This window comes from Megascapheus bottae, chromosome 3, assembly GCF_031878675.1.
Source record: "Megascapheus bottae isolate mThoBot1 chromosome 3, mThoBot2.hap1, whole genome shotgun sequence".
Lineage (NCBI taxonomy): Eukaryota > Metazoa > Chordata > Mammalia > Rodentia > Geomyidae > Megascapheus > Megascapheus bottae.
Genome location: NC_143511.1, coordinates 1422434 through 1443261, shown reverse-complemented (window position 1 = coordinate 1443261; position 20828 = coordinate 1422434). Strand labels below are relative to the sequence as shown.

General features: G+C 40.3%; 1 protein-coding gene across 4 annotated transcripts in view; it reads left to right on the top strand.

Moving 5' to 3' along the window:
* Ntrk2 (neurotrophic receptor tyrosine kinase 2) overlaps positions 1-20828 on the top strand; it is a 359583-nt gene that overhangs the window by 332454 nt on the left and 6301 nt on the right. For all 4 annotated transcript variants that reach the window (XM_090329450.1, XM_090329449.1, XM_090329451.1 and 1 more), the window contains one exon: positions 18862-19020. In XM_090329450.1, coding sequence (XP_090185576.1) covers positions 18862-19020 — 159 coding nt within the window. The remainder of the gene's footprint in view (positions 1-18861; positions 19021-20828) is intronic.

The window sequence follows — 20828 nt, the reverse complement described above, 5'->3', positions numbered from 1 at the left end:
AGTACTCCCATCTTCTGAAAGATTTGTTAAATACAGAACTGGCCACTGGACTGTATACTTCCTATTGTGCAACCATTGCTCTGTGTGTGTGTGTGTGTGTGTGTGTGTGTGTGTGTGTGTGTGTGTGTGTTCATGCATGCACTCATACAGGGATTTGAACTCAGGGACTGGGTTTTTATCCAAGGACAGTGCTCTACCACTTGAAACACAGCTGCACTTCCAGCTTTTTATTGATTAATGAGAGATAAGAGTATCATGGACTTTCCTGCCCTGGCTGGCTTCAGACTGAGTAGCTAGGCTTGCAGCTAGCATTCACAGATGCTCCACTGCTCCACTGAAGTTTAAAGGACTTTAAGCAAAGGTAAAATCAGACTCCTGAGGGTCAAGAGAATGGTCATTCATGGCTAAGAGTAAGCCATTCCTGTGGGGCAAGTGCAGCAGGAACAGAAGACAGAATTTCATCTTTTGCCTTGACAATCAGGTTTCGGCTATCTCAAGTAGTTTGCACGATACAGTAGGGCTATGTTCCCATGATACCTTGAGCATCAGGTCAAGTCAGATTAGCACCTGAGGAGCTCAGATGGCTGCTTACTGAATTGGAGCCACATCTGGGGGGTCAGAGCATGTTCAGAGGACTGACCTGAGGAGGGCCATGCGAGAGCCCCCCTAGGGACATGATCAGAAGTCTGGATGGACTTGAGGCATGGGAATATCCTCTCTGTTGTTTTCTCAGTATATATTCTTTAGCCAAACCTGCCAGCTCCCCACCACCAGTCCTAAGGTAAAACGAGAGCTGTTTTTAAGCATTAAGAACAATTTCATGATTCTGAGGGATAACATGCTTAAGCAGTCATGGTTAAAAGGAAAGAAAAACATAGAGTGGGAAAAGGGGCCCCATCCAGGAGTCTCCATCTGATGTTGAGTTGGTATTTCTGATTCACTTTGTAAGGAAGGCAGTCTCTCTGTCTCTGTTTCTGTCTCTGTCTGTCATCTGTCTGTCTCTCTTCTCTCGTTTCTTCTCACTCTTCATTTCCACTTTTTCTTTCTTTATTCCCTTACTTTTTTCTCCTCTACCCCTTTCTTTTCTTCTTTCTTCTCTCACTCCCCATTTCCCTCTGATAATAGGGCTTTTAATACAACATCGCACTTATTTCCTGTTGTCTGTCTTTGAGAAAATGCACTTATTTACTTTTGTCCCTCTATGAGAAAATGTTTAACCCATGAGATCATTGCACTTGATTATTTGTTGCATTAGCTTGAACATTTGCCAAAGGCCCATGTGTTAAACTTTCAGGCATCAGCCAGTGGCAGCACTGGGAGGCCTTTAGGAGGTGAGCCTCATTAAGAAGAGGTTAGGTTACTGAAGATGAGCCCTTGAAGGGAGTGTTGAGACCTAGCCTTCTTCCTGTCTTGCTCCCTCTTTGCTTTCTGAGTGACACGAGATAAGCAGTCCTCTTGTACCTCTGCCATGATATACAGTGCTGCCCCAGGCCCAAAGCCAGAGTCAAGTAAGCATGGACTGAAACATCTGCAACCTTTGCTTCTTATAAGTGCAAAAGGTGGTTTTTTTTTATTTTTTCATAACAGAAAATAGGCTGACATATTCATATGTGTTCATATGTATACTAACATATTCAGCACATATTTACTGAGGGCCTACTCAGAATAACCCTACTGAGCACTGCTCTGGACAAGAACAAACCTTTTCCTTTTTGAACTTTTATATAGAAAATAGAGACAAATCAGGAGTATTTTTTGTCGGTCATGGGACTTGAACTCTGGGCTGGGCACTGTCCCTTATTCTTCAGCTCAAGGCTATCGCTCTACCTCTTGAGACACAGCACCATTTTTGGTTTTCTAGTGGTTTTTTTAGTCCCCAGGCTGGCTTTGAACCAAGGTCTTCAGATTTCAGCCTCCTGAGTAGCTAGGATTACAGGCATGAGCCACCTCACCCAGCATAAGCCGGGAGTATTGAGTGTTAAATATTATCAATGGACAATTTAAAAAGGTGTCTTGGTTTATCACACAACTATCATACAATATCTGACTCTTTGTGTTCATATTCTGTATTCTCTCCATATACATATAAATGGCTAAGATTATGTTGTGGGTTAAAATGCCACATTATAAATCCGAGGAGCAGGCACCTGTTACCTTAAGCCCAATAGCAGTCTTCCCATTCTCCACTCTGGCTCATGCCTACCAAGAGTAGAACAGTGTTGGTAACAGATGAGGGCAGGGCAGGTGAGTGGAGCTGAGTCACTGATAATGTCTAGGAAGATGGGGGTGTAGACAAGGAAGTAGAAGTACAGTTGATGGTGGATGGGCAATAGGTGACCTTCTCAAGATTACCTTCCTGGGGTTACTGTGGCTTACTGGATGTGAAAAACTCATCCCTCTGTTTATTCCAACAGCTGTTTACCGTATGGTTGGCACTACCACAAGCACTAGAAATCAGAGGAAACAGTGCAGTCACATCAGGACATCTATTCTAAAGGAGAGAGAAACAATACAGGCAAACAAATAGATGTTCAGCTACTTTCTAAATTCAATAAAGAAGGAACGGGATCTTGACAAAGTGATTCACACCTGTAGTTCTAGCATTTGGGAGGCTGAGACAGGAAGATCACGAGTTTGATGCCAATCTGGACTATATTACAAAATTCTTTATGTAAAAAAGAAACAAAAAACAGTAAACACACATACACAAGAAGAACAGGAGGAGGAGGAAGACACATAGAAGAGGAGGGAGAAAATCAGATGCCATAGAGCATTATGAGCAAAAAGGAGAGTGACAGATGGTGCAGATGGTGAGGACCGAGAGGGGGGGTGCACCTGCCATGGAATTTGGGAGTTCTGCTTAGATGTGTGTATTTAGCAAAAGTCAGGAAAGACCTGTAAGCAGGGGAGTGATAACAATGTGTGTGTGTGTGTGTATACACACACACACACACACACACATATATATATATATATATATATATATATATATATATATATATATATATATATATGCGCCAGTCTGGGGACTAGAACTCAGGGCCTGAGCACTGTCCTTGGGCTTTCTCAGGGCTAGTGCTCTACCACTTGAGTCACAGCACCGTTTCTAGCTTTTTTTCCTACATATGTGGTACTGAGGAATGGAGCCCCGGTCTTCGTGCATGCTAGGCAAGTACTCTACTACTAGGCCAAACTCCTCGTCCACAATTTATATTTTTGAAAAAATACTCCAGTTGCTCGTGGTAGATGTACTAAAGGATAGTAAACAACGTGGGCATAATGTTGGCAGATTATAGCAGCCTGCACAAGGGAGTAGCAAGTAGCAAGCAGAAATGGCAGCAAGGGGAGATGGGTGCATTCAAGTATGTTCTACAAATAGGGTTGAGTAGCTTACCTGTAGAGATAAGAGACAAGAAAGCAGGGTGCCAGTAGCTCACACCTGTAATCCTAGATACTCAGGAATCAGGATCTTGATTCGAGCCCAGTCCAGTTAGGAAAGACCCTTATCTCCTATTAACTAACAAAAAGCCAGAAATGGAATTGTGGCCCAAGTAGTATAGCATTCACCTTGAGGGAAACAAAGCTCAATCTTAGTTCGATCTTAGTGATAGTATTATCATAAAGATGATCTCTTTCAGTCCTGCCTTTCTGGAAACTCCAAGCAACTGTGGAGAATGTTCGAGAAGTAATATACCCACTAATAGACGAATATAACTGTAAGCCCTCTATACATTACCCTGACAATAAAATACAATTTTTTTAAAAAGCTCAGAGAAGCACCCAGGCCCTCAATTCAAGCTCCTTGACCAGCACACAGCACAAAAAATAACAAATGATATAAGAAAAAGAAAACAAGGAATTAATAAACAGAAATGCTTGGTAGGGGTGGAGGAACAATAAAGGGGTGGGAAAGAGAAAAGAATAAACAGTACAGACAGAGAACAGACCCCCATTGGCAAAGCAGGAACACTGATCAAAATTCGTTTTGTTTTTTTTTTTAATCGGAAATCATCTCTGCCTTTTCCTAGAGTGGGAATGGGGAAACTTTTATGGCCAAAAGTCATTTGTGTACCTAAACTATCATTCACAAGCCACACAAAAAATGTCTATATAGGCAGCAAGGTCCCTGGGCAGTCAGTAAGAAGAATGTATGTCTATCCTGTCAGGTACCAAATGATTTATTTCTCAGGCCTTAGATGGCCTATAGGCCAGACATTCCCCACCCCTGCCTTAGAGTTTTCCATTAATTTGCAGAAAGTTGATGATTCTATCCAAGCCCTGTCTTTCTCTGAACTACTCTTGCCTTCATCTCTTGAGAAAAATTGAGGAATGAAGAGAATTTTTATCTCTGAGTCTAAGTGCAAAGAATATCCACCAGTGATATGCCTTGTGAAAGTTATTTCCATAAAGTGATCCAAGTAAACATCAAGGAGAAAATACAGTATCCTAAATGCTGAGTAGAGTGGGTGTGATCGCAGAGACTAGAGAACTTGGAAGGAAATTGGATCCTAGGAATTGACTAGAGGATTGAGAAACAGAAAGGAAAATGGGCCAAAAAAAAAAAAAGAAAAAAGAAAACCAAACCCAAGATTGCTCACCAACAACTTCAGGCTTAGTGTCTCTCTTCTCCCCTGGGATACTAGAAGGGCAGCTTTCATCCTTAAAGGCAGTTCAAATGGTCTCAGAGGTCAAAGGGGACTCTACCGCAGCGTGATGTGATCACATCACTATCAGAATAATTAGGAAATAACGGGAAAAGTAGAAGTGGTCCCTGACCCATGGCCTGACCATGCAGACACCATTAACGTAAATCAGCTTCAATCCCAAGGGAGCTATAATAAGCCATCCTAGAATTCCAAGGTCTGAGAAACACACAGGAATGCATCTGTGCTACTGAAGGGACCGGCAGCAATAGGATCCTTCTCTTTTCCAGCTTTCAAAAGGGGAGACCCGCAGAGTAAGGCCTACTTAGGGGTTGATTATTTTAACCCAATTCAAATTATGTCATTGTAGAATTTTCTGGATCAGTGAAGGAGTTTCCTCCTGAAAAAGTATATGATGGTGGCTTTGCCTGGCTTGAATAGCTGGTCATATCACCAGGTAGACTCCAAGAAAGCATGCGAAGTATGAGATCGAAATCAAAGAGAATGAGGCTAACTTAGTGAATCTGAAACAGCTATCTTCTTTTGCCATCTTGGGTCCTGATTCTTTCTGTCTGTGGTCACACACACACACACACACACACACGCACACACACACATATTTACATCTTAGTTTCCTTTGTAAGTGGTTATGATAGACTCTGTGTGTTGAAAAACATCATAATATTAGTTTGCCTCAAATACTATAAGATGCAAGGAATAATTTGGATATACAGGGTGAACATTGCCAGCCCAAAAAGAATCTGAAATCTGATATCTGAAATGCTACAAAAATCCAAAACAATTTGAGTGCTGCTATGATGTTGTAAGTGGGAAATTCTCTACCATAAAACTTTGTGTCATGAGCAAAGTTATTTTAAATGGTGTACAAATATCTTACAATACAGTATTAATATTAATGCATAACATTAATATCATATTACAGTTATATTATTTATGTTTATACATGTAAATATCTTGTATTCATGTGTGCATAAAAAATAGGAAAACTGGAATCCTGGTGTAGGGTTTTGGTAATTATTCCAGGCTGTCACCTGATTGCTTCCTTTTGTCCAGTCCTGGCCATCCATATGGCTCTTCTCCAAGGGAAGTATCATTTCTTTAGAATGTAACCTATTAGGGGATCATAGGCTTGATACAGCCCATTTATAGGTTTATTCCTTTTTACACACATTAGAAATACACTGAGACCTTAAGCAACTTATTATGTTGGCCTACTGTGTTAGTTACGTTTCTGTCACTCTAACTGGTACCTGAGATGAACAACTTATAAAATGAGAAAAGTTCTGTTTGCCTCAGTTTCAGAGATGAATGATTTCATGGTCACTTAGCCCTGCTGTTTTGAGACTGTGGTGGCAGGGTATTTATGACAGAGATGAGGGGTATATGTTCACCTCATGATGCCTGGGAAGTAAAAGAAGGAAGAGGAAGGGGCACACACCCCAAGACCTAACTTACTCCATGAGCTCCACTTCCTATGAGCCCCACTACAAATTGGCAACCATGCTTTTGACATATGGACTTTTGGAGGACATTTAAGATCCAGACCATAGCACCTAGTTAGCAAATGACTGAGCTAGAACAGGAAGCTGGACTTTTGGCTCTAAATCCAGGAATCTTCTGCTAGTAGGATTTCTAAAATGCGACTCCAGGTCCCATCTGAATACAGATGAGGTGTCTAGATTCATGACTCAAAAAAAAAATAACCCACAAAATGGGGCCAGAAATTTGGCCTAGCATGCACAAAGACCTGGGTTCGATTCCTCAGTACCACATGCACAGAAAAGCCAGAAGTGGTGCTGAGGCTCAAGTGGTAGAGCTCTAGCCTTGAGAAATCCCAAGGACAGTGCTCAGGCCCTGAGCCCAATCCCAGGACTGGCAAATAAACACAACACACACACACACACACACACACACACACACACACACACACACAAGTATGATCTATCATTCTAAAGCATCAATTTTAACAAATGTCTTGGGGACAAAACATCTGCCTTTCATAATTGTACTATGAACTCTAATATACCAGTTGTTAAAGATAAGATATGTGACTTAAAAAATTCCCCATTTAGCTTGGGGCAGGTGCCACCTGCCTGGAATCCTAGTTACTCTGGAGGCTGACATCTAAGGCTTGAGGTTTAAAGCCAAACCTGGCACACAAATATGAGACTCTTATCTCCAATTAACCAGCAAAAGCCAGAACTAGAGGTATAGCTCAAGGGATAGAATGTCAGGATTGTACGAAAAGCAAAGCAATTGTGCAAGGCCCTGAATTCAAGCCCCAGTGTTGGTGCACAAGCATACCCCTCACACGCTATTCATGCCTGTCCTAAATACTTGGGCTTCCTCCAGAATGATTCCAATTGCTGGACACCTCCTCAAACTTTTATTTCTTCCTGAAGTGCTTTAGTAAAAAGCACTGAGAAGCACAAGGCTGTTCCACACTGCTTTTCCTTAACACTGAGTTTTCTGTATTTTGTTCCAGATTTACAAAAAAGTACCCAGTAATTGGTACACAGTGTGTGTGTGTGTGTGTGTGTGTGTGTGTGTGTGTGTGTGTGTGTGTGTGTGCCAGTCCTGGGGCCCTCAGCTTTTTTACTCAAGTCACAGCTCCATTTCCAGTTTTTTAGTACTTAATTGAAGATAATTGTCTCACAGACTCTCCTGCCCAGGCTGGCTTTGAACCTTGATCCTCAGAGCTCGGCCTCTTGTGGAGCTAGGATTATAGGTCTCAGCCACTGGCAGCTGGCACGATGTATAATTTGTACTGGTATAATTTATATCTGTAGCTATATCTAAAGAGTCACACAAAAATGATGACATAAATATCAGTCCTGGCTCTAGCATAGAGCGTGGTACACGTTTTCTATAATTGTGTTGTTTGTGCTGTACTATATCTTAACTCTCAGAATCATCATAAAGACTTCTGATCTGAAAATACCGTATTTCAGTTATATTTGTGTACTCTTGCATACAGTCCCAAAGTATTTACTAGTGCACTTTTAAATTAGTCCTCGCTTTCACATATGAAAGAAAACACTCATTCTTTGAATCTGATTTACTTCATTTAACACATTTTTTTCTAAGAATTCAGAAGATGTAATTCCTTAGAAAGGCACACTCGAACAAAATAATTACCAGGAAACAGGTACTCAAAAGTTGAGGGAAGGGGCAACAGAAGAAATGAAGAGATGAAAAGGGGAGAGAATACAGTTATAAAATTTAATGCCTAGCCTATAAAATTATGCAATCCGAGGAGAAGGGAGGGTTAAGAGGAATGAGGAAGAACGGCAACGGTAAGAAGCTTTGTGTTCATAAACTGATATATCGAATGCTAACTCCTTTATATAACTGCCTAAATATAATAATAAAAACATCCTTTGTTGCTACATATTGCATCTCAACCATCCTGCGTTGAAAGCATTATAGAGAAAATGACACGCCTGTTATAGGAATAATCAGATAGAATGAACTTCCCCAGCTGCGAGAAAAGACTTTACTTTAAACAGCCTCTGCTGTGCTAAAGCCTTCTCTCAGGTTAATGGTGGCATGTAGGTACTTCAGTGTTAACTAACAAACCTGGGTTAATTATGGTAGAAACGGATTGCTTCGCTTTTTACCCATGGTGCATGGGGGCAGCCTTCATCTCAGTTATCAAAACCACCTCCAGAAGGATGTTTCTTATGCAAACACGTTTTTCCTTTTTTAAAATTCTTGATTGTATTCTGTTTATAAAACACTGCCTTCTTCCTTTTTCTGAAAGTTTCCTGTAATGTCGCTCTGCTGGAATTACTTCAGAGGAATACTTTCTCATCAGAATTCTAGTAGAAAAACCAACAATCATCTTAACACAATAAGTACAAATTGCTCCTGCTTTCCTGGCTACCTTTTCTTAGTCCTTGTTACTTTTCACCATGAAAAGTGCTGTGATCCCAAATAATGAAAATCAGATGGCATCTCAGTTTAAAAACAGTGCAAATGAGATTTTTAAAAAAACAATATTGTTGAACATTTTTATTATCTTTAAATAGTTGCACAAAAGGATTTCAATGCAACATGTCCATCTGTAACCAAAATGTGTTATACTATTAAATACTGAGCTTTTTAAAATGGCAGCTAATTGTGGGCATAGGGACACATGCCTGTAATTCCAGCATTCTGGAGAGTGAGGCAGGATGATTGAGCATTTGAGGGCAGCCTTGTTTCCTAAGGCACAAAATAATAACAATAACAAAAGAATTACAAGGGAGGGAGGTAGCAGCAGAAAAGGGAAGAGCATATTATTGCCTAAATTAACTCCATTCTTAAAAAAATTATCTTTAAGTAGTTATACAATGGAGTTACCATTTAACAAAGCAGTTTATGAATACAATATACCCTGGCCAATTCTTAACATGAAGAATTCTTCTTTTAAGATCCAGATGTGATTTTTGACATTCATGTGATTGCCGTTACATGCCCTGACTGCTGTAGATTTACTTGTTCCTTACGAAAGACACATACGAAATAAGATGAAATAACAAGTGCAAGCCACAGGATTCCAGGAAAGCATTCTTTCTGTCTTTTATCTTCACCTCACCAGGATGTCCCAGATTTTCCATCAATAGTTCTCACAAAAACCATAGAATAGAGTGCTCACCTAGCAGACATGAAGCTCTAGGTTCAATTCCTCATATGTGTACCACATATACAGAAAAGTCAGAAGTGGTGATGTGGCTCAAGCAGTAGAGCTCTAGCCTTGACAAAGCCCAAGGACAGTGCCCAGGCTCTGAGTTCAAGCCCCAGGACTGGCAAAAAAAAAAAAAAAAAAAAACTTGGGGAATATTATGGTGGTGGGGGTGGGGAGAGTGAAATTAGACATCACGTTAAAACTTCTGTTCTTGTTCTTAACTGAATAAACTAAATTCAACGTGTGTTGTTCAATTGATCCTCAAATAGCAGGACTTAAATAGCAGGTTTTAGGGAGAGAGAGGAAGGGAGAGAGAGAGAGAGGGAGGGAGAGAGAGAGAGAAAGAGAGAGGGGGGAAAGGGAGGGAGAGGGAGAGGGAGAGGGAGGGAGGGAGCCAGAGCTAGAGAGCAGGCTAATGTCAGCTTTTACCCTGGCTCACACTGAGCTGTATTCATTCAGGAACAGGAAACAAAGGAGAAAGGGCTTGAGTTTTTGGCCAAGCTCTATCCCCTAATTCAGGATCTACCACCCCCACACTGGTGATAGCACCCACTCAATCTTCGAGTTAAGGTTCTCAGCTTCCTGCCTATGGCCACAGAGCGCCTACAGGATAAACCACAATGGTTGCTTCCAGATTCCTCTGGAAGTTGTGTAGACATTGTTTCTTGCTCCCTTTTTTTTTGTAACTTCCTATCACAAATACAGTTCATGATAAATAAGTAAACAAGGTGCAGCTATTTCTTAAAGTTTATGGCTTTCATGATTTTTTTAAGGAATAAATTGGGAGAAATTGCTGAAACAATGCAAGCAGGCATGGGGCAGGGTGAAGAGATCTCAGCAGCCCCTTCAATATTTAATGTGGCCAAAGCCTCTGACAACTAATCATGTCTTAATGAGACTTGCCCTTTGCCCTGCATGCTTCTAAGGGAGTAAAATGTTTGGCTTCAAGACAAGTTATCACTCACTTGCTGAATAAATACCATAAGCTGAAAGTGGCCTCCCAGGCGTCATTGGTCTTTGCTAGTTGAGTCTATGGAGTCCTAGCTTAACATTGCTCCTTTCTAAATCACCATTGGTTTTGAGACAACCTGGCTTTTGCACTGTTGGATCTGTAGAAAGGTTCCTACACAGTAACCCATTTCTTAGAAACACAGAAGGGAGACTACGGGAGATGAAAGGCTGTTGAGATAACCACAATTATGTGTGGTAAAATAAGAGGCAAACTTGGCAAGTCCAAATACAACATTAGGAGTTTATTGAAATTGGACAAAATTTGAGGGATAGTTTAAAGGAAGAGCACTGTAGACGGAAGGTCCATATTGAAGAATTAATGCAAAAGGAAAAAAGATAGTGGCTACTCAGGAGGCTGGGACAGGAGAATTGGGCTCAAGGCCAACTTGGGAAAAAGTTAGTAAGACTTTTACCTCAAAAACAAGCCAGATGTAGTGGTTCATACTTTTATTCCCAAATACTCAGAAGGCAGAGGTAGGATAGTGACTTATGCATATTTCGAGAAGCCAAACAGAAGGGCAGAGCTAAATTGTCACTTCCTCTTTTGTCTCCCAGTTCCCCAATGAGTGGACCTTACTTATTAACTTGTGCCAATATAAAATGAGGTGGGCCTTGCTTATTAAATTGTGCCAGATATAAAGATACTTTGTATGATTAAAAATGGTGCTTTGTGTGTTTAAACAAACAATTGAAAATTAGAAAATATCTAGGCTCTTCATGTGTTGTTATATTTACACTTGCTCAGTATTTTTTTCCGTCTAAATGCTAGTTTTCCAGTGAAGAATACAACATTGTTTGTTAAACTTTAAGGAAATTTTTCAAAATTTACAACCTAATGATCAAAAACTGTGCACTTCAAAGTTCTTGGGTAAGAAATGGATTCTTTGGTTACACTGATTTATGTGCTTACCACGATGTTTTTTTATTGTCAGGATAATGTATAGAGGAGTTACAGTTACATCTGTCAGGTACTAGATGCATTACTTCTCACACATTGATAACCCTTCTCAAGTTTTTGTCCCTATTCCCTCTACCCACTCTCCCAATCATCTTGTTTTCCTGTTTCAAATAAACAAATATGCATAGATACAATATACTAGGCAACTAAGTCAGATACAGTAACAACATGAGATTAACCATAAGGGCAAAAAAAGAGAAGAGAAATCACATAGTACATAAAGAACAATAGCCACCCAACATTGTTTCCATATCCTGGAATTCATTTCAATTAGTATCATCCTATATGACCGTATATAACTAGGTTTTGAGCTATTGTAATCCTATGTTAGGAGAGTCCTAGATGTGTACTAATTATTACAAATGAGGGAAAGCAATTGAGCCTATTTTAAAAGAATGAAATCATTAATTTCTGATTCAAGGCATTTTCTTAACCAAGAAATTTTGAGTATTTTCTCTGCATTTATTATCTTCAAACACTTTGCAAACAGATTTAAAATGGTATGTAGGCCCAAGTATTTTAAGTAGTACACATATTTTTGTTTTTCACCAGATCATCCTATCCCTATCATTACCAAAGTTATGAAAAATAACATCAATAAACAGAACAAAAAGAATAGTTTTTGTCTTGATATGTTTTAAAAGTCAATTTCATTATTTTAGATTCGAGAATGTATAAAGTCAACAAATTAGAGTGTTGGGATGTATATATGATTCTGATTAAGTTTGCTGGTTTATTTAAGTTGCAGTGATCTGAAGGCCATAGTGATTATAAGTCATTTTTATAAACTTTGTGTTCTGAGTACCACCTTCACCTTCTCTCCTTTTAATCTAACCTGCATAGATCCATAATGGAATGCCAGTCACCATCTTGAGATCCAAACTCTCACACACTATGAATGAGGAAATCTTTCTAGACTTCATTCCCAGACTGAATCCAGGCTGGATGGTTGCAGCTTTGCATGTAGACAGGCCTCTTGTCTACTGTGCAGATGGGAAAATATGAATGGAATTTTAATCATTTTATTATCTTAAAGTAGCTGTACAAAGAGTTTTCATTTCAACATGTCAGTTGGTGAATATGTATCTTGAAGAACTGGGATTTTCTGATACAAACTAAAGAGTCCTTATACACTATATGAATCCTAATAGCTTTGGTTACATTTGCAGAGGTTATGAATATCATCAAATAGTTCTTATTTAGAGTGCAAAATATGAAAAATAAAAGTATTCATACTTCTACTCTAAGGCTTGGTTCATTCTAGAGTTTAGAGAAGTGGTTGGAGGATGGATAGGAAACTAATGAAGGCTGCTCTCATTGTAAGACTGCCTTGATAATCCCTCCATTATCAGAACTCTTTTTTTATTGTAATGTATAGAGGGGTTACAGTTATATTCATCAGATAGTAAGTGCATTACTTCTCACAGATTGATACCCCTTCTCATGTTTGTGTCCCCATTGCCCTCCTGCACCCTTCCAATAATCTTTTTTTCCCATCCTCCCTTTCCTATTTCAAATAAGCAAATAAACATGTATGCATTATGCCAGGTAACAAAGTCAGATATTGATATTAAACAAAAGGCAACCAAAGAGAAGAGAAATAGCATAGTACAATAAGAACAACAATCACACAAGATAAACTTGTTTCCATATCCTGGAGACCCTTTCATTCAGCCTCATCCTATATGGTCTTATGTTTCTAGGTTTTGCCCTATCGTAATCCTCCGCTAGGGGAGTCCAAGGTTTATACTGATTATTACAAATGAGGGAAACCATTGGGCCTATGTTCCTTTGGGTCTGGCTTACTTCACTTGATAGGATTTTTTCCAAGTCTTTCAATTTCCTTACAAATGGGGCGATGTCATTCTTTCTGACGGCAGCATAGAATTCCATTGTGTATAAATACCACATCTTGTTGATCCACTCATCAACTGAAGGGCATCTGGGTTGGTTCCATATCTTTGCTATGGTAAATAGTGCTGCAATGAACATCAAACATCATTGTGCTAGTGGCTTTAGTTTGTCCTTGTTTCTGGATGATTGGGTAAATGCCAAGGAGTGGAATTAGTGGGTTATAGGGGAGCTCTATGTTTAGTCTTTTGAGGAAGTGCCATACTGCTTCTTCACCAATCAAAGGCTTCATATCTAAAATATATCTACAGCTAAAAAAAACTGATCCTCTCCAAAACAAATCTTCAAAGAAACAACAATCCCATTTAAGATGGGCCAAAGACTTAAAGAGAGACTTCTCTGAAGAGGAAATAAGAATGACCTATAGACACATGAAGAAATGTTCCATATCTCTGGCCGTAAAAAAAATGCAAATCAAAACAACTCTGAGATTCCACCTCACTCCAGTTAGAATGGCCATGATCAAGAAATCTAATAACAACAGATGCTGGTGGGGATGTGGCCAGGAGGGATCACTACTACACTGTTGGTGGGAGTGTAAACTTATTCAACCACTCTCAGCACTCTTGAGAACCATACTTGAAGAGATGTGGTTTGCTTACCCACCAACCCCTTCATCTCTACCAGACACCACTGATTAGCATCCATCCTTTTGGTGGCTGGTGGCCCATGAATAGAAGACTCCACTAAAAACACTTGGAACTGTAACTGAGCTACAGTGTGGTTGCCGGAGGCTGAGGGGGTGAAGGTGAGGGGGGCTCCTTGAAATGGCTGAGACTTGAGATTGCCTTAAGGAGATCTTTTGTTTGTAGGGAAAAGAGAGATCAAATATGCCAAGTGGAATAAGTACATTCTTTCTATGTGAGGAGACATAGCTGGCTGTACACAAGGGTCTGTGTTGAAGACACATACTCAGACATACCGAGTGACCCTCCAGAATGAAAGTAAGAGCTCCAGTGGGGAAGGTCTTAGGGTGTGGCTTTAAATAAACTACTTTGTGAACTTTAATGCCAGTGTCTATTCCAGAGGGTGTCTGTTGAGTGCATGGAGATAATTGAATGAGAATTCTCTACAGCAGATGAAGTTGTATATATTGATCATCCTGTGGTACCAGAATGGTAGTCAGAAATTTCATAACCATAGTGTTCTATGCAGGACGTAACCAAGATTCGTGAGACTGACCATTTGAGACATCAGCTATACATAAAGGAACTAGATCAAGTTGGTGAATAGAAGATCAAGAACAAGAAATCCAGTCTCTTAGATTGAAGAAAATAAATATTTCATGACCAAGGCAATACTCTAGCTATCTTGATTTTCCATCTTGTGTCCCTCCCATCTGGCTAGTTTAAAAAAGAGCATGTTGCTTGCTCCCACTTGACCACTAAAGAATTGGTGAGGCCTGGCTACATGAAGTTTAGTGAGGGCAGAATGTCTGAATCCTAGTGTCATACTTGGAATGACATTCCAGCTCAAAAACATTTGAGCAAGACTATGGGGGCAAGTTGCCAAGGAGTACAGTACAAAACAAATGTCTCCTTGTGTTTGTTGCTGCATAGTATGTAGTTTTGTATAACTCAAAAGTCATCAAGGGCTTGTGACCAGAGTTTGACAATAATTTGTAACATCAGTGACTCCTACTTTTTGGGGAACCTACTCTGTGACAAGCTAAAAGTCCTAGGGAAAGGGCTGAAAATGTTCAGAAGTGTTACAAATGGGTTTAGAGCACTTGTGAACCCTGCCTGAACCTCTATTAGATGGTCCCACCTCTCACCCGTTTGACATCAGAAGAAAGAAGCATTATTTAGAACAGCATATGTGAAATCCCTGAATAGATCCTTGAAAGAATTAAAGTGAAAAAATCTGTCCCAAAGCAAGTGTAAGTAGAAAATAAATGATCAGATGGGAAAACATTTAAATCAAAAGTAAATATCTTTTTCTTTCTTTCTTTTTGCCTCTCTTTTCAAGTAAATGGAGCCTTTTTGTTTGGCTCTTAGCTGTACAGAACAGAGTTCCTGGTCCACTGGGGGCTATAAGTAAAAGAACCATATGATTACTGCCAAGTAGGAAGTATAGCGAAGTCCCAGGCATTGATTCTCCCTCCTTATATCTGCGGAAACCGATGTCCACTGAGGAAATAAGAGAGTAGGAGGTCTAGAGAGGAGCCAGCATCGAGAAAGCATTTGGTCCATAAAAACTTTATGGCACCCTTTCACAACTGTTTGTCCACCTATTTATCTCATAGCTAAACTATTATTGCCACAGTTTATAGCTGGAGACATTAGAAACTAGAGAGGTTTGACAACTGGTCAAGGTTACTCACTAGAAAATAACTGGCTATAATATTAGAGTCTAGTATCCCATTTGGACTGAAATACCACAATTACTATTGGGCAATAAATGGCATTGTGGGTGAGCAAATAGATTTGGACAGCTTGGTACCATAGGAGATAGTCACATCCCAAAGTATGGTTTCGGCCTGATTCTACAAGGGTCTTATTCTAAAAGTCTTCGTAAGAGTCTGGATTTCCTACAAACACATACTAATGCTGGTATAATCCACATTAAAGTGAAGTATTTTCTTGCCTATTGAACTCCTCAGCTACTTTAGCATGTCTCTGTGCATTCTGAATCTCCAAGAAATAGAGAGAATTACATGCACTAGTATGTTGTACTTTTGACCTAGGAACTTCCAGAGCTATCACTTAACACCTAAAACTACTACACTGAATCATAATTTCCTACTTAGTCATCTAGTTACCCTTCACATCAACAGTCCTGTTGTGACTCTCATACCTTGTCTGTACGTACCATAAATCTAGATTCTAGTTTTGGAATTTCCATAAAAGAAGTAGTTAGGTCTTTTGCCGTCAAAACCTGGCTCTCCTGCTCCATACAATTTCTGTGCTATGAAGTTGCTTACCCTTTCCAGGCTTTTATCTTTTAGGCTGTCCATAAAATTTCAAGGTGTCACATTTTAAAATAGCTGGTGCAGAAAGGCTGTGTGCAAGGAGCAATTAATTCCTTTCCCCAAAAGAATGCCTCTCTTCGGTCCTAACGTTTTTCAGCACCATTAGCAGACACATGTACTTGTCAAAAACACTCCCTTCTACTGATATATAAATAACATGACTCAGACAGCACATAGCCTTTATTGGTAGACCCTATTTTGTCCGGGATGAAGGGTGTCTATTTTATCGAATGAGAAACAACTAACAAAACAACTATACAGCTGGGCTATTTGCCCCAGTAGGCTTCTGTGATGGACATTGGGATAGGAACTGAGTTTTTGTTTTGTTTTGTTTTATTGTTGTTTGTTTCTTTTAGATATAATGGGAGGGTTACAATAGAAAGGGAAGAATTAGGGCCCTGAGGCAGGTTCCTATAAGAATTCTGTTCACATTACAGTGGGGGGTGCCCCTTTTGATTTTATTCCTCCCCTGTTTATGCATGATAGTCAAGTGAAGCAGGTTCATATTTTGGACCTTAGAAGATTTCTTATAGATGCTTTCTGTGTGTGTGTGTGTGTGTGTGTGTGAAAACGGTTTGTAGAAATGTCTACACCTCAGTCCCGTCTCCTCCATGTGTCAGAACTATCATCACCTTAGTGGGTAAATTTCTATAGATGATGAGAGTAATTCCATCTTCTACAGTCTAGAGATTTCTATTATGTGCTCTGGGACTTTGGGGGGTTAAGAATATCATAAAGTTAGATTGAACTATGAATAGATGCTTTGTGGTTTCAGTGAATGGCAAGGAGCCCGGAAATGGTATATTCCAGAGGTTCACAACTTTTGAAAGTGAGTGCAGCCTTTTTGTATCCAGCTTTTTCTGTCATGCAATGGAGGTAAGGTGAACCCAGCTCTGCACTGACAAAGCCAGTTCCTGCCTGGCCACCGAGAACTCAGAGAACACAGAGAACTTGGCATTGTTGTAAGAGCTGCCGTGATGTGGTAGGATCGTTCTGCCTTCAACCAGCAAGTTATGCCACTGATTGTCATTTGGATTTGTTCTATAAGAAGAATAATAGTGAGGAACCCCATCTTTCATGCACCTGTGCTTTCCTTGATGCTAGGGGCACCATTTGAAATCACAGAGCTTATTGGACAGCTCAAGCATCATAGCTCCCTTTGGTCCTGAATGGAAAAACATGTCTCAGGTGTTGATGGCTCAGACACAAAAGAAGCCCAGTGCTGGTGCCTCATCCTTGTAATCTGAGCTACTCAGTAGGCTGAGATCTGAGGATCTTTGTTTGAAGCTAGTCTGGGCAGGAAAGCCTATGAGACTTTTATTTCCAGTTAACTAGCAAAAATGTAAGAAGTGAAACTGTGGTTCAAATGGGAGAGAAAAAAAATATCATTGGGCAAAAATATCTCAGTGATAAAAACAGAAGCCCTGAGTTCAAACCCCAGGACTGGCACAAAATAAAGGAAAAGAAAATGGCCCACATGATTATTGCAAATTAGAATTGGGCAGAAAATTCTGTGTAGCATTCACCAATAAACTCAGTATTGAGAGTTGTGATTAGGTTCTAATTCCTTCTGTAACACAACCTGCCTATTATCTTGTGTTTGTGTGGTGACAGTGAATGACTGGAATGGATGACATACAGATTATATGGCTAACTGTTTAGGAATCAGCTGATGGGTTGAGGTTCTACAATCCTACAAAGGGTATCTTTTCTTTCAATGAAGTAGAGAATCACAACCAAATCTTCTTTAGCAACCATGTTTCTCTTTGTTCTAGTGTTGTTACCAAAAACACCCGAATTCTTTGTGTAAGTAAACAACATGCACCTCAGTAGCTTAGCTGTAAAATGGGAGTACTTACCTTCTGTCTTGATTACAAGGGGGTTGTGCTAAGGATGTTTTCATCAGCAATGTCCACATATAATATCTTGAAGTGAAGGGGAGCCTTGACTTTGTCCAGAAAGCACAAGCACTGGTAGCTTATTTGGGATGCAGAGCTTCCTACTTGTTACCTTTGTCAAAGTTGTTAACTAGAAGACTGAGTTCATGGTGCTTGTTTTAATCCAAGATGTACAGTTACCTGAATCTCAGCTCTGCATCTATCTTTTGGGGGAAAGAAACAGAATTGTGATTAATATAAACAAATAATTTGGCTAAATGTGGTGATGTGTACCTGTAATCCCAGCTACTTGGAAGGTAAAGACAGGAGATACGTTATCCAAAATTGCTCTGGGCAAAAGTATGAAAACTTATCTGAAAGTAAACTAATAGAAGAAGGACTCAGGACATGGTTCAACTGAGCGAGTTTGAAGCCCTGAATTGAAAAAAGGGAAATAAAAGAAAGAGGAAGAGAATGAGAGAGAAAAATAAGAAAGGCAGGCAGGAAGGAGAAAAGAAAGAGAGAGAGAGGAAGAAAGAAAGAAAAGAAAGAGAGAGAAAAGGAGGAAGGTAGGAAGGAAGGAAGGAAGGAAGGAAGGAAGGAAGGAAGGAAGGAAAGGCATTGAACATTTTTCGTTCCATCTCTGAGGCCTTGAGATAATGAGAAAATCATCTGTCCCCCCTGTCTTTCCAAACACTGAAGATGGGCAAGCATAGCTAGGGAAGGGTTAAAGCCCCCAGCAGCGCCTTGCACATGTAGTTCCCAAGAACTGAGGGCCTTGTGCTTTGCTTTCCTGCCAGGTCGGTGGCCACACGATGCTGCCCATCCGCTGGATGCCCCCAGAGAGCATCATGTACAGGAAGTTCACCACAGAGAGTGACGTCTGGAGCCTGGGCGTCGTGTTGTGGGAGATCTTCACCTATGGCAAGCAGCCCTGGTACCAGCTGTCAAACAATGAGGTACGTACGTGGTCAAGAGAGACCACAACTCGAGGGGACCATATCCCATAGGCATCCCTTAGCTGGGATCTTCTGTGGACTGGAAGTCAGGGCATCACCTGGGTGGCTTTGTTGGGAAGAGCACACTTCCCAAGTAGCCTTTTGTGAAACTAAATTATATACCCAAAGTATAATCACTCCTACTATTAAATGAAGGTTGCAGGCATGGCGTAGAGCACTCGCCAATAATGAAAAGCCACAGGTGCTGAGTTTAAGTCCAGGGCTGGAAGGAAGGAAGGAAGGAAAGAAGGAAGGAAGGAAGGAAGGAAGGCAGGAAGGAAGGAAGGAAGGAAGAGAAATGGAAGGCTTTCTTCTTAAATATTAATAATTTTAAGAAAGGAAGGAAGAGAAGGAGGGAGGGAAGGAAAGAGGGTTGCAAGCACAATATTTGCAGGTTCACCCTGGCTCTTTTAATGTTAGAACTGAGAAATCTCTGCTGTACATCTAATGAATTGTGCACAGAATTCTAGTTTCATGGCTTGTGGTATTACAATGGAGCTGCAAGATGCTTTCTTTTTAGCATGTTTCACTAGAACGTGAAGTAGCAGTGAGAAACTCAAGCTTCTTATTTTATTGTGTGCTGAACCCTAAGGCCTTGGGCACTTGCTTGGCTATTTTACTCAAGGCTCTACTACTTGAGCCAAACCTTCACTTCCAGCTTTTTGTTGATTCATTGACAGCAAGAGGCTCATTCATTTATCTACCTGGGATGACTTTGATCTTTGGTCCTCAGAGCTCAGTTTCTTGCATAGCTAGATTTACAGGTCTGAGTGATCAGGGTCTGGCTTCATGAATTTGATTGCCCTTCTTGGACCATTTCCCAAATATACTCATCCCTTGGCATCCATGCAAGATGGAGATTGGAGATTGAACTCAGGGCCTAGGCGCTATCCCTGAGCTTCTTTTGCTCAAGGCTAACACTCTTCCATCAAGGCCCACAGCCTCACTCCCAGCTTTTTCTGTTTATGTGACACTGAAGAATCGAACTGAGGGCCTCATGCAAGCTAGGCAAGTGCTCTACCACTAAGCCACATTCCCAGCCCCAGATGCAAGGTTTATGAACTGTGTCATTCCACAGTTGGTTGAGGCTACACAGATTCAGAGAGCTGACTTTGTTTATATTTGAAGCAAAACATCTATCTTGGGTAGCCACACCTATTTTACACACCCATGTCATCCTTTTTAATCCAATTTCATTAACCCAGACGCCTGTCCAGGTCTATAACCGATGATTCCCCAAGCATCTACATCTTCACACAAAAGTGCTTCCATCTCAGGCTAATGAAAACTAACATATGGGACTTTTCATGAGAGGTTTAGGAGCGTTTATACAAAGAAATGATTTCTCTGCTAGTTGTGTGAGGTTTGGAGGAGGGTTTACACATAATTAACCAATCAGGTTAATTATTATGTAAACCAACTTTTTCCGGTAAAAGAAACAGAGTTGACTTTCCTTCTCCTTTCTCAATCTCTCTCTGTCCTCACTCCTCTGTACCTGGGCATGGTCACACATACCTACCTATATCCCAGTACTCAAAATTTGAGTCAGGAGGATCTTAGGTTTTGAGGCCAGCCCAGGCTACAAGTGTGAGCTTCAAACCAGTCTCAAAATCCTCTTTCATTAGATGCTAAAAAGGACAGAAGGGAGAGGGGACAGCCACTTACCAAATTAGCTGCCTGTCCCTCAGTAGGTACTGATGTAGCCACATCAGATGCTGATAATTGTAGAAGAGAGGAGTTCAAATGTTCTATACATAAAAACATGTATA